Source organism: Pleuronectes platessa, chromosome 2, assembly GCF_947347685.1.
Source record: "Pleuronectes platessa chromosome 2, fPlePla1.1, whole genome shotgun sequence".
NCBI classification, from domain to species: Eukaryota; Metazoa; Chordata; class Actinopteri; order Pleuronectiformes; family Pleuronectidae; genus Pleuronectes; species Pleuronectes platessa.
Genome location: NC_070627.1, coordinates 23,270,356 through 23,289,302, shown reverse-complemented (window position 1 = coordinate 23,289,302; position 18,947 = coordinate 23,270,356). Strand labels below are relative to the sequence as shown.

At 41.3% G+C, this 18,947-nt stretch overlaps 1 protein-coding gene across 3 annotated transcripts; it reads right to left on the bottom strand.

Moving 5' to 3' along the window:
- Nucleotides 1-632: 632 nt before the first annotated feature.
- mbd1b (methyl-CpG binding domain protein 1b) lies at nt 633-18,126 on the bottom strand. Of its 3 annotated transcripts, none has more exons than XM_053435616.1 (17): nt 17,822-18,126; nt 16,879-17,395; nt 16,078-16,218; nt 15,394-15,535; nt 14,666-14,949; nt 14,487-14,569; nt 14,331-14,374; nt 13,378-13,518; nt 13,201-13,284; nt 12,790-12,810; nt 12,593-12,685; nt 11,472-11,633; nt 7,687-7,860; nt 7,535-7,585; nt 7,353-7,436; nt 2,994-3,113; nt 633-2,911 (listed from the first exon to the last, which is right to left on the bottom strand). In XM_053435616.1, exons 2-17 carry the CDS (start codon nt 17,274-17,276, stop codon nt 2,438-2,440), a joined length of 2,496 nt encoding a protein of 831 aa, XP_053291591.1. In that variant the 5' UTR covers nt 17,277-17,395; nt 17,822-18,126; the 3' UTR covers nt 633-2,437. The 3 variants fall into 3 exon arrangements, with proteins under 3 accessions (XP_053291591.1, XP_053291600.1, XP_053291610.1); XM_053435625.1 differs by having other exon boundaries at nt 17,904-18,126; XM_053435635.1 differs by lacking the exons at nt 7,535-7,585; nt 7,687-7,860.
- Nucleotides 18,127-18,947: the final 821 nt, after the last annotated feature.

Sequence of the window (18,947 nt, the reverse complement as noted above, 5' to 3'; positions counted from 1 at the left end):
ATGAATTGAATTGTTTATCTACTTAAAGAAGCTAACAAATCTAAATTAATGAGACAGTCCTGTCGAAAATGTATTATATTCTGCATATTTTTTACTCAAAATACTAAAGTTTAGTGAAGTTTATAAATTAGTTACTACAAATGATGATTATTATAAATAATATATATATATATATTTATATTATTTTAATTATTTATTATATAATTTTAATTATATTAAAAATTGATATCTATATCTGTAATTTGCACATGCTAGCATACACAATAAACTGGATTGAAAAAGGTGTAAAGGTGCAGTCTCCATGTGTGTAACCTGTAACACTTAATCAACACAGCACAGATATTGTGCACAGATATTGTTCACAATATCCAAAATATTACACACTGGACCTTTAAGTTAATTAGAGATTATGAATAACATATAATAGAAAATGTATTTCTGTTTCTTTAACTTAAAAGTAAAAATGTTGTTTGAAACCAATACATTACGCCTCATAAATCTTTCATAAAAAATGTCTGAAAATGAACTAGTTTCTGAGGACATCAGAGCTGCTTCCACTCAAACACACAGGCCATTGTGTTACTGATAAACCAAGTCCATCGGACATATTTCATAAATATAACAAAATGGGCTCAGGATGAAATGTTTATTTAACACTGCCTTCAAAAAGGCAACAACAGGCAGTAAACCATCTGTTTAATTTAACTTAATGTTTGAATTCATACACTAAATAATAGTTCAAAAAAGAATAATGGACAGACCCCAAACATACAGAAGCTTCCACATGTTCAGTTATTTGAGGAAACCAGGAACACAAAATAAATCTGATATGTTAAGAATGCATAAACTCTCACATTGTCAAAATAAAATCACCAGCTTATTCAATGGAGGGGTATACAAAAAATCACTTTAAAGAAAAGTCATAAAAAAACTAAAAAACATTAACCATCAATCATCAAACCACTCAACCCAGACATGGAAGGAAAATGCAAACCCTTATGTCCACAGCAGCAGTTTTAACCAGATGTAATTATACAAAACACATTTAACATATTTTGGCACCCCTATGTCATATTAAGTGCAAAAGCATTACAGCCAAATAACTCTTGATGACCGTGGCCTTTCTCTGGTTTTCGTCTTATGATCAGAGCAGATGCATTCTGTTTAACATGTCTCTTTGCTGTAACAGAACAGCTGTACTGCATTGTAAATACAATGCATTCAAAAAGTGCCATTCTTTGTCGTAACAGATTTAAAACATATAGTGAGGACTGGACATAATTGGGCTTTTAGCAGGGATCATCTGAGAAAGTACAAATGTATTGATTAAGAAAGACTCCTGTTGAGTCAGTACAATGTTGGGGGTGGTTATTCTTTCCAAAAATAATTTTTCATATATATTCATATATGTCCAAGAGACCTAAAGTCTGGACCTCCATTAGCTTGCCTTTAGTCTCCCTCATGTCTTTGGGCAATCACTACCTCCAATGAGTTTTTTTTAATCAGTACCTTTTTCTTTGCCGATGACATAAAGATGCATCTGTTGTTGTGTGATCACCGTCTCCTATCTCTGCCATGAAGCCATGTGGGTCATCGTGACGTCCTTTATGCTCCATGTGATATTGAATGTACTGCTTTTATAAAATGCTTTTATTTCCTTCTGCATTTGGTAATTTCAGTGACTGTCATATTGTAACAAACACTGAAACGAACTAGATACAATTCTCTTAATCAATGAGTAGAACAAGGAGCCAGGGTGGTGAGGGGGGTTTAAATGCAATGTCATATCCATGAAATCAGTGTATAGTATACAGTGTATTCACTTTCCTCGTTTTTAATTCTTGTATCTGAATAAACTGGTATACACATTAATTAAGGGGTTTGTACCTTAAGTTAGTGTCAGTATTGCAAAAGAAAATGATCAAAGCCTTGGTTCCTGAAGAAACAGAACCATCAAGGGAGCAACTGTTATTTAGACCAAAATTTTTGTATAAAATGGAAATCTGGGAAAAATGCGAACATCATTTATTTTGTCCAAATACTTAAGTCTGCTACGTTTTGATTCTATCAAATGTGTGATACACCACAACATTGTGATGGCCGATGTTGACACAAAAAAAACAAAAAAAAAAATGTGGCATTAAATTTCCTATTATTATTTTAATGACAATGAGGGGGAAAGGAGTTCATATTAGTGTAAGTGTGGCTCACACATTGATTTCAGCCCCTCCAATCACAGTGCCCATACTGACATAACGGACAACATAAGATGCCAAACACAGACCGCCGGAGAAGAAACACGACCGATTTAACATCTCCAGTATGTCATATAAAAAAATATATAAAACTGAACAAACACAAATAAATGGTACATATTTTCACTAGAGAATTGCAGGTTTCCACCGTGGTCAGAGAGTTTCTGCTGTCTGTCTGGAAGTTAAAGTCCCTGCAGCGCTCTGCAGTGATTACAGATTGTCACATTCCTTTTCACCAAGAAATCACATGTTGATGCACGTTCCAATACGATGGGGTCCTTTTTAGGTGATGACTCTTTTGGGGACAGACCCTGGCACACGGCATATTTCTCCAGGCCCAGAAGCAGATTGACCACATCAGTCACAGAGGTGAGGCATGCGGGGTAGTTGTCATACAGCGGGTGGGTGGGGAGCAGCGGCTGCTTCTGGACAGTGACCTGATAGAAGAAGCCTGGGTCGATAAGCACCATAGTGTCGGTCATGTTGGACAGTTTGGAGCACTGGATGAGCTGCAGCTGTGGGCCCTCCACCATGATGGCATACCATAGGATCGGTAGCACGGAGATTCGCAAAGAGTGTAGCAGTTTCATCAGCTGGTTTTCAATATCAGTACCACTTCCTGCTGCATTAGCCGCCAAACTGAAGATCTGTGTGATCTGCAGAAAACAAATACAGAAAAAAGTTTGTGTTCTCTGTTCTCCAAAGAACCAACATAAACAGTCTCAGCAGAACACTCACCATGGGCAAGTCCTCTTCCTCTTCTTCATCGTCTTCATCATCATCATCATCATCCTCAATGGGCTTTTGACCATATCTGCCTGAGTGTGATCTCTCTGCATCACATTTACTTTGCGGGTCCTGGAAGGGTGAGGGTAAAATCATGAGCTAAAACTTTAAATAAAACTACTGTCAGTAAAAACTCAATGGATAATTCATGCATTAGTAAAAGAATAAAGTCATAATTGAAGCTAAGATGAAGTAAAATGTTATCAAAGCTACATCAGAGGAAACATGAAATCAGCTTTGAACAAAGTATGAGATGGAATATATATTTGATAATGAACCATGTATCAAATCACGGCATAAATAAAAACCTCTTCTACCAGCTCAGCATTTAACACTGGGATGCAAACACATATACTAAGTAGAGACCAACGTCGGTGTAGTGCTGGCTCACTACTTGTCCTGGAAATATAAATAATGACATTACAGCCTGCTGGCCTGGCCAATATAAAAAACCAAGCAACCACTGACATAAAACAAGAGTAACTGACATCGACCAGACAAACTTGCAAAGCCTCATTCATGAACTGTGAAGATGAAGGTGAGGACTTTTGTTGTCAATGTGGTCAGGACATGAAAATGAAGACCAAGCGGATTTACAGAGAATGGCTCGCTGCTGTGCAGTAAGAAAGTTGGTGTCTCATCAGCCTGAAGCTGGTTTGGCGTTGGATTTCTTAGGATCTAGGATAAGATTAGATTATTGAAAAATGTTTTGCTGAATTAAAAATCACAGAAACATGTGTCCATATGGGACTTCTGTCTGTCGGACGCTGTTTGTGATCCGGGTTTGGTAGTGACAGATTACATTGGGATTACATAAATGGATAACAAAAATAAATAACCATAGCATGTCTAGATTTTTACTTTGAAATAGGGCTGCTCGATTATGGAAAAAATCATAATCACGATTATTTTGGACAATATCAAAATCACGATTATTCAAACGATTATTAATATGTGCCCTTATTCTGAAGTATATGCTTTATTTTTTTAATCACTTTATCGGTTTCGGTAAACACCGAGGACGGCTGCGTGTCTTATTCCTCCGTGAAACCAGGATATCGGTGCCCGGTTATTCAAACCCTTAATGATGGCAACTCTAACACTATCTGACCGACTGACCGGCACAGAGAAATGTGCCGGTCAGTCGGTCAGATAGTGTCTGAACAGCCAGGCGGGAGCGCGCTTGAGAATAGCGGTGCGCGGCGCGGCGCGGCTGCTACATGGTCTGCTGCTGCCCTCCCTGCTTTTCCACTCACGCTGTTTTTTTCACCGCCGGTCACCACACACAACTCGCCTCCTTCACTTTACAGCTGCTTACAAATGACAAATAATCGTTTCAACTCGATTATAGTAGTTTGGAGATCGTTTGACCCCATAATCGTAATCACGAAATAAGACTAAAGTTAGATAGTCAAATATTACATTTAAGCAACATCATTAAATAAGGCCTCTTTAAAGTAAAGAAACTTATTTCTGATAACCAACCAAATTTACTCATTCATAAGCACGTTGTAAACATGACCTGCTGGTGATATCAGGAGTTTTCTCTTCAGCCAATTCCTTTTCACACATGCACAACACAGCGGGAGGTTCTCTGCACAGACGCGTTCACAACAGCAACAAATCCTCGTGTTAACTCAGCTGCAGAGATCATGTGATTTTCTTTACAGCACACAGACACCGGTGTCGGCTATTATCAGCACCATCTCTTGACAGCTTTGTCTCTGTCTTCTCAGTGTAACACCACTTTTTCACAGGAAGACTTTTGTTTTCTTTGCGTTTGACGCGCATTGGAAGCTCTATCAACCCCCCCACTCACTCGCTCCCCCAGTGGGGGATCCCTGCTGAGCCTCTCACTCAGACATTTGTGTTCACACATGCACCTTCAGTTCAGTGCATGTCTAAGCAGCTATGTAGTGTTTGTCCACTCAGTGGAGGGGATAATAAAGAATGATGTTAAGCCCAGATGGAATGTTCCCTAGGGAAGCTAACCCAACATTCCTTTAATTTATGCTCGCCAAAAATAACGATGCTATGGGATGAGTTTACTTTCTTTTCCTTGAATTTTATTTCATTAAATTTGCACTGTCTTGCTCATCAGCTCATTTTCATCTGCTCGGTTAAGAACAGTAATGATACCTTGGCTCATTAGCTGACATACAGGACCCAGAAAAAGATGGATATTTAATGGTGAATAAGCTAAATGCAGTTTATTGGCACTGAAATTGTCTTGAGATTTTTCAAAAGAAATAAACTTCTTTTATAAAATAAAAGATTTTTTTTGTTGGTGCATCAAATATTTCCCATAAGAACGCATCACTAGATCAACCGCACGTGCACATATTCCAGTCCCATCTTACAAAAATATAAACAATCATAAAACAAATACAGAACAATAATAAATATAAAAAACAATATGGTCAGACAGAATTTTCTCACACAAACAATAATCTGGATTGAGATCTATATTGTCTTTTTCTTTTTTACTCTAATTGTAATGGGATGTAATGTATATATTTACTGCTGTTGAAATGTTTAACTGCATTTGTTTTTATCACTCTTGTCCCCACTGGGGCCCAGCAGGAGATCTGCTGTAAAACTATTTTATGCTTAGTCAGGCCCACAGCTGTCAATGTTATTTGTATTGCTTGTTTGCCTTTTCCTGCTGTAGATAAAATGAAATGAAATGAAAATATATGTCAAAAAATAAATATTATACTGTTAGACAGTGAGAAATAAGATGATTTCAAGCTTAGAGTTACCTAATTGGAAATAAAATGAAAATACTAATCAAATGATGAGCAAATAAAAAAATCTGTCAAATTTCCTACTCCTAGTTTGTACAGGTTGGACACAAATAACTCAGTGACTGACGGCTTCAGTAGGGGTAATGTATCTCAGAGAATCCGATATTTCCAATCTGATCAAGTAAATGGCAAAGAAAATGAGTACAAGAAGAAACTGAAGGACAGCCAAGAAGAGAGTGACAAGTGGAGAGAGCAAACAGCTTGGCAGCGATATGCATCTTTTACAAGGCGATCCATTAACTTTTGTGGAAGGCCTGGAGCCAAGTGTACAAGAGGAGCGCCATACAACTGCAACGTCTCCGGCTCCACAGCCTCAAAAATAAGGCAAGGGCCGTTGGTGCGCATCCCACTCCTCTCTTTTTCTCTACACATGTCTCATGTTTGTATCAGCGCTGTCAAATTGTCCGATTAATATAAAATTCACAAAAATGTTGCAGGCATCTCCAACTGAACAAGCACACCTGATGCAAAATTATTCACCGACCCCAAATGGAACAGTGGTAAGATGCAGATGGCATCATAATACCCTGGTTAAAAAACACAAACGCAACAAGTTTGGATCTAGGACTGGAATCACTGAACAGACAAACACTTTTGGAGTGACAGGACTAAACAGCGTTGCATCGGAATCCAATATAATTGAAGTAAGTGGGGAGCATTTCTTCAAACCTAATAAAACAGAAAAAAAAAAAATCCATACTACTCATTTGGTGTCATCCAAGTGTCTTGTTAGCCCCGACATTCAAATTGGACTTGAAACAAGGTCAGTTTTTTAAAACCTAAATGTCCACTGCTGGAAGTGGCGATGCTAGCTGATGTAGCCGCGTGTGTCCTTGGGCGAGAGAGTGTGCGGTGCTCCCGTGCGTCAGTGAACGCGGCTCCAATGATGCCGTTTCGAGTTGAATATGAATGTCGGAGGACACTTGGAATTCAATCGTATTGGATTCGGCTGCAATGCAGATAATAATTGAAATTTAAGTTTTTGGTGAACTTTCCCTTTAAAATACCCTAAATAAATTAGAAATTTACCACACATAACCTAAACAATAAATATAAAAGTGATTCTCTGGCACTGTTAAATTGCTCATGAAAAAATAAATAAACATTTGGGACAGGATATATAATAATATATATGTAACCACACCAGCTAAATTTGAGGCGCACCGGTGTAACCAAATAAAATGTTTTGCACTCTGACATATCGAATACGAGACAGATGAAATAATGAAAAGACCACAAATAAAATGAATATCTCCTGGGGAAAAAAATCACGTGATCTATGCAGCGGAATTAATATGTCACTTCCTGTCTCTGCTTGCTGCACCAGACTGCTCCACCTCTCACCTGAATAATGAAGGGGATTTTATGCTGTTATTAACGCGCCTGTGCAGAAAACCTCCCACTGGATTGTGCATGTGTGAAAGGCTCTGGGTAAAATCTGTAGCCAATTGTTACCCACAGGCCATGTCTGAAAACGGCGGATGAATGATGAATGTAAACTTACTAGCTGACTGTAGTTATGGTTGCTGACGCGAGGCACTCTGTCAGACAGTCCATTCTGCTGCTCCGGATTTGAGTAATTCAGTGGCTGAAAGACAAAATTAAGTGACAGGCTGTTTGGTTTGGAGGTTTTATTTGGACAGACATAATCTATTTTCAAACCTGCATAGAAGTTTAGTTTCTCACATTCAGTTCACTGTGTTTGCTACCCCTGGCAGGCTCAGTGCTCCAACTTATCTAAAACAACAAAAAGTAAATTAACCTTTTATCTGCAGGAGACTGAAACTCTCTTACTGAACAATTAAAAGATTTTAACAGCAAAATCACTGTGCACTCACTGGTTGGAAGTCATCGTCTTCATTGTCAGTGAAGTCCAAGCCGAAATTTTGCCCTTTGTCTTGCTTTAAATTCGACTTACGACTGTACGTGTAGTGAGGTCGAGGCCTACCCGGACTCATCGGACCATCTGGCCCAAAGTCTCCTTGTCCCATCTGGAAGGGCAGTAGGTGCCTCTGTCCAACAGAAGCACAGAAATATTCAGTTCTCTTTCTTAACATTCGTTTCAATGTCTGACTATGGGATACGGCACCTCGCGTCTTCACAGAAGCACTCGTACCAATACTCCAGCCATGAGTTGTGACTTCTGCGTCCCGCACATTAAAAACCCCTGACGCAACTTCACCCATCATTCAAACACCTTTTCTCGCTTCAGAAACAAGCTACTCTGACATGGGTCAATGCTACCTAGCTACTGTCCTTAGACCGGAGTGGACACCTCCATCGCCAGATGCTAGTTGCAAGTCAACATAGCTACAGTTTTATTTTAAACTAGCTAGCATGTTAACTCTGCACTTCAAGCAAGCTAACTGCACTGGGAGCCTGCGGTTAACACACTGCCTGCCCACCGAAACTAGATATCAGATATCATTCCAGATAATTCGCACACCCAGCTAAATGGATCCAGCAGCCAAGCTCCCTACCACCTGTGCACCTGTGGAAATAAAATTTCAAGCAGGGACACACATCATCAGCAACCTTGACTCATGCGCCCACATTTGCTTCAGAGAGAAAAGTCTCCCCCAAAGACTAGCCAGCCTCTCTAAGAGGGACCCGATGATTTCCGGAGCCACTCCTGAGGAACCCCAACACAGCGTGGACAAGGAGGACACCCCCAAACTGGAGTTTCTGCGCTTCGGCTTGGAGCTAGATAACCAATCCATCTTGTTGGATAACAAGGAGGATGAGGATCCCGACAGCGAGGATTGCCGGGAGTTGGATGGTGACAACGAGAATTAGGATTCTTCTTTTGTACCACCTGCACAGGCTCTCCAAGTCTGACCCCTGCATAGGGTCCTGGTGAGGCAGTTCCACGCCATGGAATGGATTTAATGGTAGGTGGTTGTAGTGGAAGCCCAAAGGTGCCGCTAGGGGGGGAAGAAATTAACTCAAGCTTGAGAGACAGCTTCTCTCGTTGCTCCTGGAGCTTATGGGGGAAGTCACAGACTCCTGAAAGTAAAACTCTTATACAAGCAAAACCACCATTCAAGGTGCGTCTTCCCTGGATTGAGAAGGGATGGATAACGATGCCAGGGCCTGCATGCCCCGCTGGTGGCAGCCCACCTACCCACGGTTGCCGGCTGCCTCATCCAGAGCTCCAACCGCACCATGAAAGCTGACCGCTTCCAATCCAACAAGACCAAACCTGCTTACAAAGCGTCAGCCTTGACGGTGAGGACTCTCAATGTCACCTCCATGTTGTCAGCATACCAAGAAGAGCTTTTTGACGACATAACCGACGTGCCTGAAAGTTCTGCATGGGACGAGATCACCACAATTGCGGACATCTACCTGCGTATCCAGCACTGCGCTGAGAGGCAGTGGGGAGATGCATGTTGGTATTGGTGCTACATGAGAGGACGAGATGGCTGAATCTGATTAATCTGTCAGATAAGGAAGAGGAAACATCCTGGGCATGCCGTTTGTCCCAGAAGGCGTATCCGGCTCCACTCTCGCTTCAATACAAATGCAATACGGGGTAGAGAAAAAGGAGGATAAGGTTTTGCAGCTCTGTCTCTCGCAGAAGACACTTACCACGGCAGATTTCAAGACGACTTGTACTCCCATTTGGCCCATCACTGAGCCAAATGGTCATTGTGGTATTTGTGAAATGTGTTGACGTCGCAATAACGCCCCACTTATCTGGATGACTGGCCACTGTTGGCACGCTCACAGCAAAAGGCTGCGACGCAGACAGACATTGTGTTGACACACCGGGCCGATCTGGGTGTTGTGGTGAACAGGGAAAACAGTGTGTTTACACAGAGATAGGACATATGTCTTTCCTGACAGTGGGTGTGCGTATGGGCACAATATCAGCCAGGAAAGTAGTGAACCGTAGCTGCAGAACCCAAAATGAGATGTGGAGCATGAATCTCCAACATACCCCTTATAAAGACTTTGAAGCCGTTAGCAGTGCTTCTAACGCTAGTTAGTGAGGACGACAAGGATATAGATATGCTGGTGTATATCCTGTGCCAAGAGGGTTCTAGGTTCCGGTCAGTTACACACAGACTGATATTGTGGAGCAATGCGCGAGGGTTAGAAATGGTCACTTTTCGGCCATGTGGCAGTGGACTTGTTCGCACTGAGGGAGAACGCAGTGCCCAGTGTTCTTCTCCCTTCACTACCAGAGCGCACTACCGTGAGAAAACGCTTTTGTGAACGAGTGGCAATTCATTCCACTTTAGGCATTTCCCCCTCTGGCTTTGATTCCCACGACATTGTTCAGGGTGCAGGAGAGCCGTCTGTCACTGATATCAATCGCTCCTCACTGCCCATCCATGCATTGGCTGGCGGAAGTGAAGCAGGTCCTCCACGGTCACCTATGGCCCCTCTCGCTGTGCTGTGACCTTCTCTGGAACAACTCACCCTGTGAGTGGTTTAGTCTGAGTTATACTGGATTATCACAGAGGGTTATTAACTTAATTCAGAATGCCAGAGCATCATACACCTGTCCTCTATGACTGTAAGTAAGACGTTTTTGAGGAATGGTTTGCTGTGGCACAGGAAGTTATTTTTCAGCTGGTGCAATCCTTTTCTATCTTCTTCATTTCCTACTGTCAGCTATTTGTGCTTGCCATGAAGATTTCCCGGCGGGCCAAAACCCCCAAAGGTTTTTCGCTCTATGAAAGATTGCTCCCCATCTTCCAGCCAAACCCATTGGATCTGGTAGTAGTGCTTGGAGCCATTACTAGTCATCCCTTTAAGCCACCACCTTGTAGCTCTGTGGAACAGCAGCGGCTGCACATGAAGTGATCGGTCCGTGCTTTGCACCATTATGTGGAGTTTTAGGAAAGGTAATCAGTTGTTTGTGTCCTCGGCTAAGCCCCAATGGGGCAAGCCTATCACCAAACAAAGCCTTTCTCACCGGATAGTGGACGTCATTGCGTTGGCCTACTCTAGATTGGGCCTCCAGGTTACAGCGGGGTTGTGGACAGATTCTACCAGGGGTCTTGCGACCTCTTGGGCCTTGTTCAACGGGGTATCTAGGCAAGATATCGGCTAGCTGGTCTTTGCCGCTCATATTTGCATGGGGTCTATAGATTGAATGTCACATATTCATGCCTGGCCCAAACTGTCCGGAGTGTGGGCTTTTCAGTGGATCTGGGGGGCTGGCACATACGCGAGACAAGCTGACACAAGTCAGCCCGCTGGCAATACGGGAATCTCTCCCATAGTAAGACATCGAAACGAATGCTAAGAAGAGAACTTTAGGTTTCTTTCGTAACCCCGGTTATCTGAGTAGCATGAGTGAGATGACTCACCAGACTCCCCTTTTTGCTGCTGGGGTTAGTCGAGAAGAGGGTTTCATGTTTAGGATGTTGAGTGATGCTGTGTCAGGAGTTTTTAAGGTGCAGGACCCTGACGCAGGCATCACGACTGCCAGCCACTCAGGGCTGGTGGATTGGTACAAATGCTTCTTTGAAGATGCAAGGGGGTGTATCCTATAGTTAAACATCTCACTCATGCTACTCAGGGAACCAAGGTTATGAAAGTAACCCTAAAGATTCAACCCTTGTAAATCATTACTTCAAGAAACAAAAATGTCATGTTATGGTCTTACCATCGCCTGCCTCTGACACTGCCGTAGACGACACTTCTGTCTCTTTTTGTTGCTGCCTCCGAACTTGGGTTTGTCTGCACAGAAATCACACGTGCCGCAGTCTTTCCTGCAGAGACAGGCATTGCATTCTCCACACGAGCGTCGCTTTCGCTTCCTATGCCACTGTAGACAAGAATAAGACAACTTAGCACAAAACAATTTTATTAACAATGGAGACATAATTTTATTATTTTGTCACCTAACTGGTAAGAGAAGGAAGCATTGTAGTTACCAATTATTAATTTAACTTCAAATAAGTATTTAACACCTAAGCAACGTTGCAAGAGTCGCAGTGGTTTTTGAAACTCTTCTCCAACTGCAAATAATGAGTATTTTAAATCATGGATTAATCTGCAGATTACTTTCTCCAGTAATTTATTTGATTGTTTGGTTTGTAGAAAAATTTGAAAATATCTACAAATGTCACAAACCAAACCAAACATGAATCAAAACTGGGGCTAGTTTACAGTTGTAACCCCCACCCGGGCAAACCAAGTGTAATGGAAATGTACTTAATAACTACTTACATTACTTAATAACTACTTACTTTCCTTAAAAACAACTTAGTTTATGCTTATAGCAGAAATGTCATAGCATGTGAACCCATTGTCTAAACATGTGTTGTAGAAGTTGATCCTGAGGTCACTTGAATTATATTGTGATCTTTACTGCACTCTGGTTGAACTGTGATTGTCCTTTGTTCAAAGAACTCAGCTGATTGGTAAGCAACCTTACCACACGTAACACTATTTCCTCTCCAACACAGAAAGGATGCATCCTATAAGTAACGCCTATAAAGATTATGTTCCAGACAGAGAACAATATAAATGTTATCCCACTCACAACAACCACTTTGCCTTTGTGATCTTGTCTGCAGAAAAACCTTTGCAAATAGCCCTACAAAGACAACTTGTCTCAGAACCTCGTTTATTATTGCAAGAGGAAAACTTATTTGTGATTGGAACTGTCAACTTTCATTAGCCTGAGGTTGAGAGGGTCACTTTTACAAAAGAGATGAGGTTTATTCTGTATTGCTTTACATAATCCTGTCATCATATCCGTTTGAAATAGAAAACACCCACATCATCATCGTCGTCAGTTGACATATCGTCCTCATCTTCAACGTCCACATTGACAGAGAAGTTCTCTGTGTCGCTGCTTTTGAGACTCTGGTGCTGTAGCAACAAAACATGATCAGTGAGATTGAGGAAGAAAAGCTAAAATACTAAGAACTGTGAATACAGATATAATTTGATCTACATTGATTGTAAAAAGTTACCTGTGAGTCAGCAAATTCACTCTGTAAAATAAAAAAAAGTTGATGTTAGAACTCAGCGGAATCAAATGAATACTTCTGTACAGTATTAACAAACCTACATGTGCACACTCTCTATATAAATGTGGACGTGGAAAACCTGGAACAAATCTGACATGGAACTTAAACCTGGGGTTGACCAGAACAAGGTGTATTTGTAAGAGTTGTGCTTCTATAAATATAATTATATTTTAATAATGTACAATAATAATACTTACTTAAGCAAATTAACATTGGAGAATTTGCTTTAAACATTAAAGAGAAAAAAGGTGGTGGATGTAACCCGGTACAGTCTTCATGTTGTGAAAGCAGCACATGAACCTTTTGACCCTCCAGCGAGAACAGTAAACACATGGATCATACAATTTGTCCCACCTTAAAACTCATACATGTGTCATCCAAGCCTTCAGTAACGTCATTGTACGACCTCTGCTGCAGGAAGCCTCCACTTCCAGGTCCCTGATTTAACAAAAAAAACACACATGAATGCGAAGGTGAAATACACATCATGTAGCAACATGAACAATAACTATTGTGTACCTTGCAGCCTACCTTGCGAATAGGACAAATACATTTGCGTTTTCGGCATATGCGTTTCCGGGACTCAGGGCTCTGCAGGCCATGTTTGCAATTGGCACATTGCCCACAATTCACGGTGTTGTGACATCCCACACACTGGCCACAAGGAATCCACTATAGAAAGGCAGATTTTGTTTATATTTTATGACTCATCAATCACTAGCCTTATTATGGAAGAACATACTTGTCTTCTTAGTGCTGAAGTATATGACTTTTCTCTTTGTTATGGACCTTTTCTTTGTGCCAAATAAAATTAACATTCATAAAGCATAAAATGATCATATGTTTTGTCATTGTCATTTTCACAAACTGGCAGAATTATGGTTGTTTACTTAGTTGAATATTAGTTTCCCCTAGACCATAGTCTGTCTGACATTTAAGCAAATGAAGGTGATTGAAGCCGGGCACACACTGTGCGATTTGAGATATTGGTAGTTTTGATCAGCCGTTGCTCTTGCAAAGTTGAAGAATAGTTAACTATATTAGTAGGATCTGTAGTTTATGGCTGGACGCGAGTGCACAACAACAAAGAAAAAGGAGATGGGATTCTAAAAATCCAGTATTGAGAGTGTAGATAGTGATCAATTTGAAACACAGCAGCCTTAAACATAGTTTGATTTCTTTCTGCAAAATAGCCAAACCAAAATGTCCACATTCTCGTGTCCATATGCAAGTTCTGCTTTTTGGGGGGCGGGTTTCGACAATTTTTCTTCTTTAACAAAACCACTACCAATGAGTGGGCAGTCAGGTCATGTCAGACATCAGATCGTACAGTGTGAGCACATACATCAGGACATACATTCTCACATCTCAGAGAATTTCCTGTGTGCGGTGGAATTTAACATTTCTAAAGTCACACAGTGTACGCCCAGTTGCAAATGTAACCTGCTGAGGCACATTTCTCATTCACACACACAATTCTTTACCTTTCTGAAACGGATCATCGGATGCTCTTTTGTCTTTGAGGCAGCTGAAATCAAAAAAGGAATAACCAGTGTAGAATGAGCACAACGTAAGAAAGTGACATCTCTTACTCTATGTCCCTATATTTGACATTGGTCGTCATTACAATTATTACATACCCCAACAGGAAGGACAGCAAGGCCTCTTTCTTTGTTTGTCATACCATGTGCCTGTGAACGAAATACCACATCTGGCACAGACCCTGCAGAGAAACATGATAATACAGACCCTTCTGATTAGATTAAAACACTCCTTTAAAACAAGGGTTAAATAATATCAGCAGAAGTAATAGACTCACAAAGTGCTCTCCTCTGTCCCAATTTCTCCATTGATGGAGGGAAGAGGAAGAGGTTTGGATGATGAGGGCAGGGGAAGTTTAATTCTGTCTTCCCATGGTAGATCCTCATTGCGATAGAGCTTTGGAGTGCTGGTTGTGCTCTGCGTGGAGAAGCCCGTCTGGTTGGAAAAAGCGTTTTTGGGTCCCAGGTTGGGGGTGAGCCTGTGGTAAGAGTCAGGAGTGTCCGCTCCCTCTCCTCTCTCCATGAAGCTAGACTCCGAGGAAGAGCGCTCCCTTATCTTTTTCTAATGGATGACAAAGTGAGAGAAACCAACTGTAAGACATGCACATGTTTAGAGCTGCCACTCACAGCTGAACAAGCTGTAGTTGATGAGAAAAGTGTCAACGACAAATTTTGGTTGCTTATTTTGTCACAAGAAAAACATTTTATAAATTAAACTCCACAGGAAGTGGCAAGTCAGTCAGACCGCCACTGACCGTCATCATTACACATCTGATCAATGCAGTTATAGATAGTAATTACATATGTCAGCCAGGAAATAATTTCCAGGGGATAGGAGGGTGATTAACAAATTCTGGAGGACATACATTTTGCTCATCATTTGAGACTATATATTAAAGTAATCGGTATAAAAAGATGGAGAAAGTATCATATTCAACAAAGAAAACCGTGATCCATGGACAGTCCTAAACACCTTAAACTTTGAAATGGTAAATGAGGCTGATACCTTTACTCTTTGTCGAATTCGTATGGGTCGTGCCTTGCCATCGTGGAACTTTCCTGACTTGTAATCATAGGTTGACAGGTCCAGAACACCCTCCAGCACTGACACCAGTTCTACTCTGCTTCTCACTCGATCACCTTTTGGACTGTTAAGGAGAAAAGCAAGTACAACTGCAAAGAGCTGGATGACCACCGCGCACATGCTTCTCTTTCTGAAAGGCCTAATGATACTGTCAAAATAACAATTTATTTATCCATTTTTTTTATTTATTGAGGCAGCAGATAATAATCACTGATCTTATGGATTTATCTGTGAACCAGTTGATTCACATGCAATAAAACACCAGCTAAGTACCGAAAATGGATGAGGGTGGTGTTGCACCCTTGGATACAATATATTGAGGGATATTTTTTTTTGTCTTCCCTATTAACATACGAGAGACATCATCATCTCATCCTCAACAGTAATGATGAAATATAATGATGTACACACTATGAACTCACTACTGAAACATAGTAGTATCATTAAAAATAAGACTATAGCCGAAAAATGCGGCATTGGATTGCTATAGATTTATTATGTAGCTGATCAGATGGAAATTGATTTTATGTTCATTTTCTGCTCTCTGGATTGAAACAGCCATACATAGTGCTTTATTTATTCATTTTACTACTAGTCAGTATTTACCTCATGTAATAGACATCCTTCTGACCAATGCTGCTCCCTGATCGCCGAACAACTTCCTTGCGTTTCCACCCCTCTCCAAGTGCAGTCCACTCCTCCCATCCCTCGTCAGGATGAGACCGCTTACGGCGAGTCACTTGAATACTGGATTTAAAAGAGAAGACAAAAATCAAACAGGTGAGAAATATCTATAGTCCATGGGGGGTAAAGGCTGCATTGGAACACTCTATTTTTATAGATGGAGGAAAAGTAGCATAGGCGTTTAATCTATGCTGACACGTTCAAGACACTATTACCACACTCCAACCAACTGTAACTCCCCCCTAGTGTAGTGTAATTCAACCTGTCACCTTTATTTAAATAGACTCCCTGTTGCGTTGAGTATTCAAACTGCACTATAGCAGTACTGAAGGATCTCTGGTGGTTTAGGTAATAATTGAATAGAATATCCCTTTGTTGATCCCCATAGGGACAATTCGAGTGGTGCAGGAGACTAAGTAGAGAATAAACACAGGCCAACATTATTAGTCAATAATAGAAAAAGATTGAATAGAGCCATTTATCAACAATTAAGCTCAGAATTTAGATGAAATAAACAGGAGTGAAAATGCAATTGACCTTATATATGGTGTAGTGCAGTATAACATTAAATAATGTGCATATCTAATGCATTGATAATGCTGCTGATTATCAGACAACAGTACAATCGAAAGCCTCTGCAGACATTTGACATGTTTGAGAGAATCATGTAAGGGACAGGAAATTGCAATACTGTTACACGTCCACAGATCTCAGTCAACCTACTGATGTTTCTTTTTGAAGGCCTTCTCGCTGCCCGCCACGCTCTCACTCCTCTCACTTTCCCCTGCCAGGCTTTCTTCCTCTGCATCATTCCTACCAAAATAGGAATTGGTGTCTTCCTCTTCATCATCCTCGAGGGGCTCTAACCAGTCAGCAGGAGGCTCTCCACCTGCAGCCCTCGCTTCCTCTTTGTTTACTTCCTCGGGGGACTTCTCTATTGGAAAGAAGCTGGGGGTTTTCTTAGCAGGAAGAGAGTCCGAGGGCTCAATGGGTGCATGTGAGGGTGTTGCCTTGGACGGGCTCTCTGCTTTGCTGCTTGGTTTCTCCTCTGTGGTCGGTCCCACATTGTCCAGCAAAGGCTCTCTGCCCGGGACAGGGCTCTCTGGTGGTTCCTCGTTCATTGATGCACCAGAGCTCGGGTCACAATCTCCCCACAGTGTTGTCTTGAAGACCAAAGAGATCTCCTCTACAGTTTATCTGGCGTCCCATTTACAGAGTTGTGGAGTCGGACTGCCAGAACCTGGAAACGAGCGAGGAGGATGTTTACAAACAGAGCTTTGACACACGATACGTTCCAGTACAATTTGATCAATTAGCCTAGCTCAACGTTTTAGTGCATACGTATTAGCTTAAAATAAAGAACTGCTGGTTTTCAACGACGTTAACGACGTAACCAGCACATCAATATGTTTGTGGTTATAACAATGAACTAACCACAGAGACAGTGTGGTGTTCTGTCGTTTGCTAGATCCCATGAGTAGATCAGCTAACATTGGGGTGTAGCAGATGTTGGCTAGCAAACCCCCTGTTAGCAGCACCTGCTAACTTCCACTACTGCAACTACTTTCACTGCTGAGGGTGCTCTGAAGCTCGGGTACACATACCAGATGTGTCTCTACACGTATTTCACTTCTCAGTACAATCGGTCACAGTCACACACACTTACATAGATTGACTGGGCAGCAAACACTGGAAATCAAGACGAGAGTAGCAGTGTTAGTCCCCGCTATTTACAGCGCCCTTCTAACCTCCATGGCTCCTGTGCCGCTGTGCCCAGATCTGTGAGTCGTTACCCGCTTACGGATGTGGGCGGCTCGGTGGGCCGTTGCATCTATGGTTGCACCTACAGGGAAGTCCGTCGGTTTGGGACTCTAGCCGTAAACGGCACCTTCTCCGTTTACGTGCTACAGCTAAGCTAGCTAGCTACTTAGCATCCAGCACCGACGGAAACCATGGATTGTCAAAGGAAGTCTCGACATAGAGATAGAAATCCGGCAGGACCGTGAATAATGGTTAGGACCCCTCCTCCTGATAGAACTACCAGCGCCAAGCATCGCACAGCCATGTTAAACATTTACTCTGCTTTAACTAATACAGCTGCTTTGAATGTGAGTGAGGGTAGAGTTATAATGCAGCAGTAAACTCAAGTGGCCACCGTAATTTATTCTAAACATCCAACATTATGCACTTATTTATCTATACACACTTACTGAACATTATCGCGGATCTTTTAGCTGAGCTAGCCTATATCAGCCTGCAATAAAGTATTTACATTAAACAACCACTATGGTTTTTAATTAAATGCATTGTTCACTAATTCAAGACGTATATGTATCAGTATCTACGTGGAGACAAAAGTCAAATTTAGCCGTGACCAATCAACACGTAAAGTGGAGAGACCTATCTCATTCCACTTCCATCCTCTTTGATAGTCGTCTCCGTTCGGTTTTGACTTCGGTGGACTTCGGAAAACCGCTCATAGAACGTTGTGGTTTTTATACAAAAATCAAAGAGCCCGACTGTCACTCCTTTCACTATACACTCCACTATATACTGATAGTTTTGCATAAAGTATTTAAATGACTGGACAACGAATATATTATAGATATTTTATACAGTGCAGAATAAATATGTAGGATGCAATTAATGGTCACTAGCCCGGGCAATATATACCATCATGCATTGCGTTCGCGGGGGAATGAACGGAAAAAAACGATATAGTTTGATTTAAAATGAATTAATTAAAAGCCTCAGATGTGACTATAATGATAATAACAATAATACAATTATAA

Excerpts from the sequence above, each read along its gene's own strand:
- mbd1b (XM_053435616.1), bottom strand. The coding sequence starts at position 17,276 with ATGAACGAGGAACCACCAGAGAGCCCTGTCCCGGGCAGAGAGCCTTTG. Across the intron at positions 7,437-7,534 it reads GCAAACACAGTGAACTGAAT|CCACTGAATTACTCAAATCC; the intron begins GTGAGAAACTAA and ends TTTGTCTTTCAG. Across the intron at positions 3,114-7,352 it reads ACCATAACTACAGTCAGCTA|GACCCGCAAAGTAAATGTGA; the intron begins GTAAGTTTACAT and ends TCACCCTTCCAG.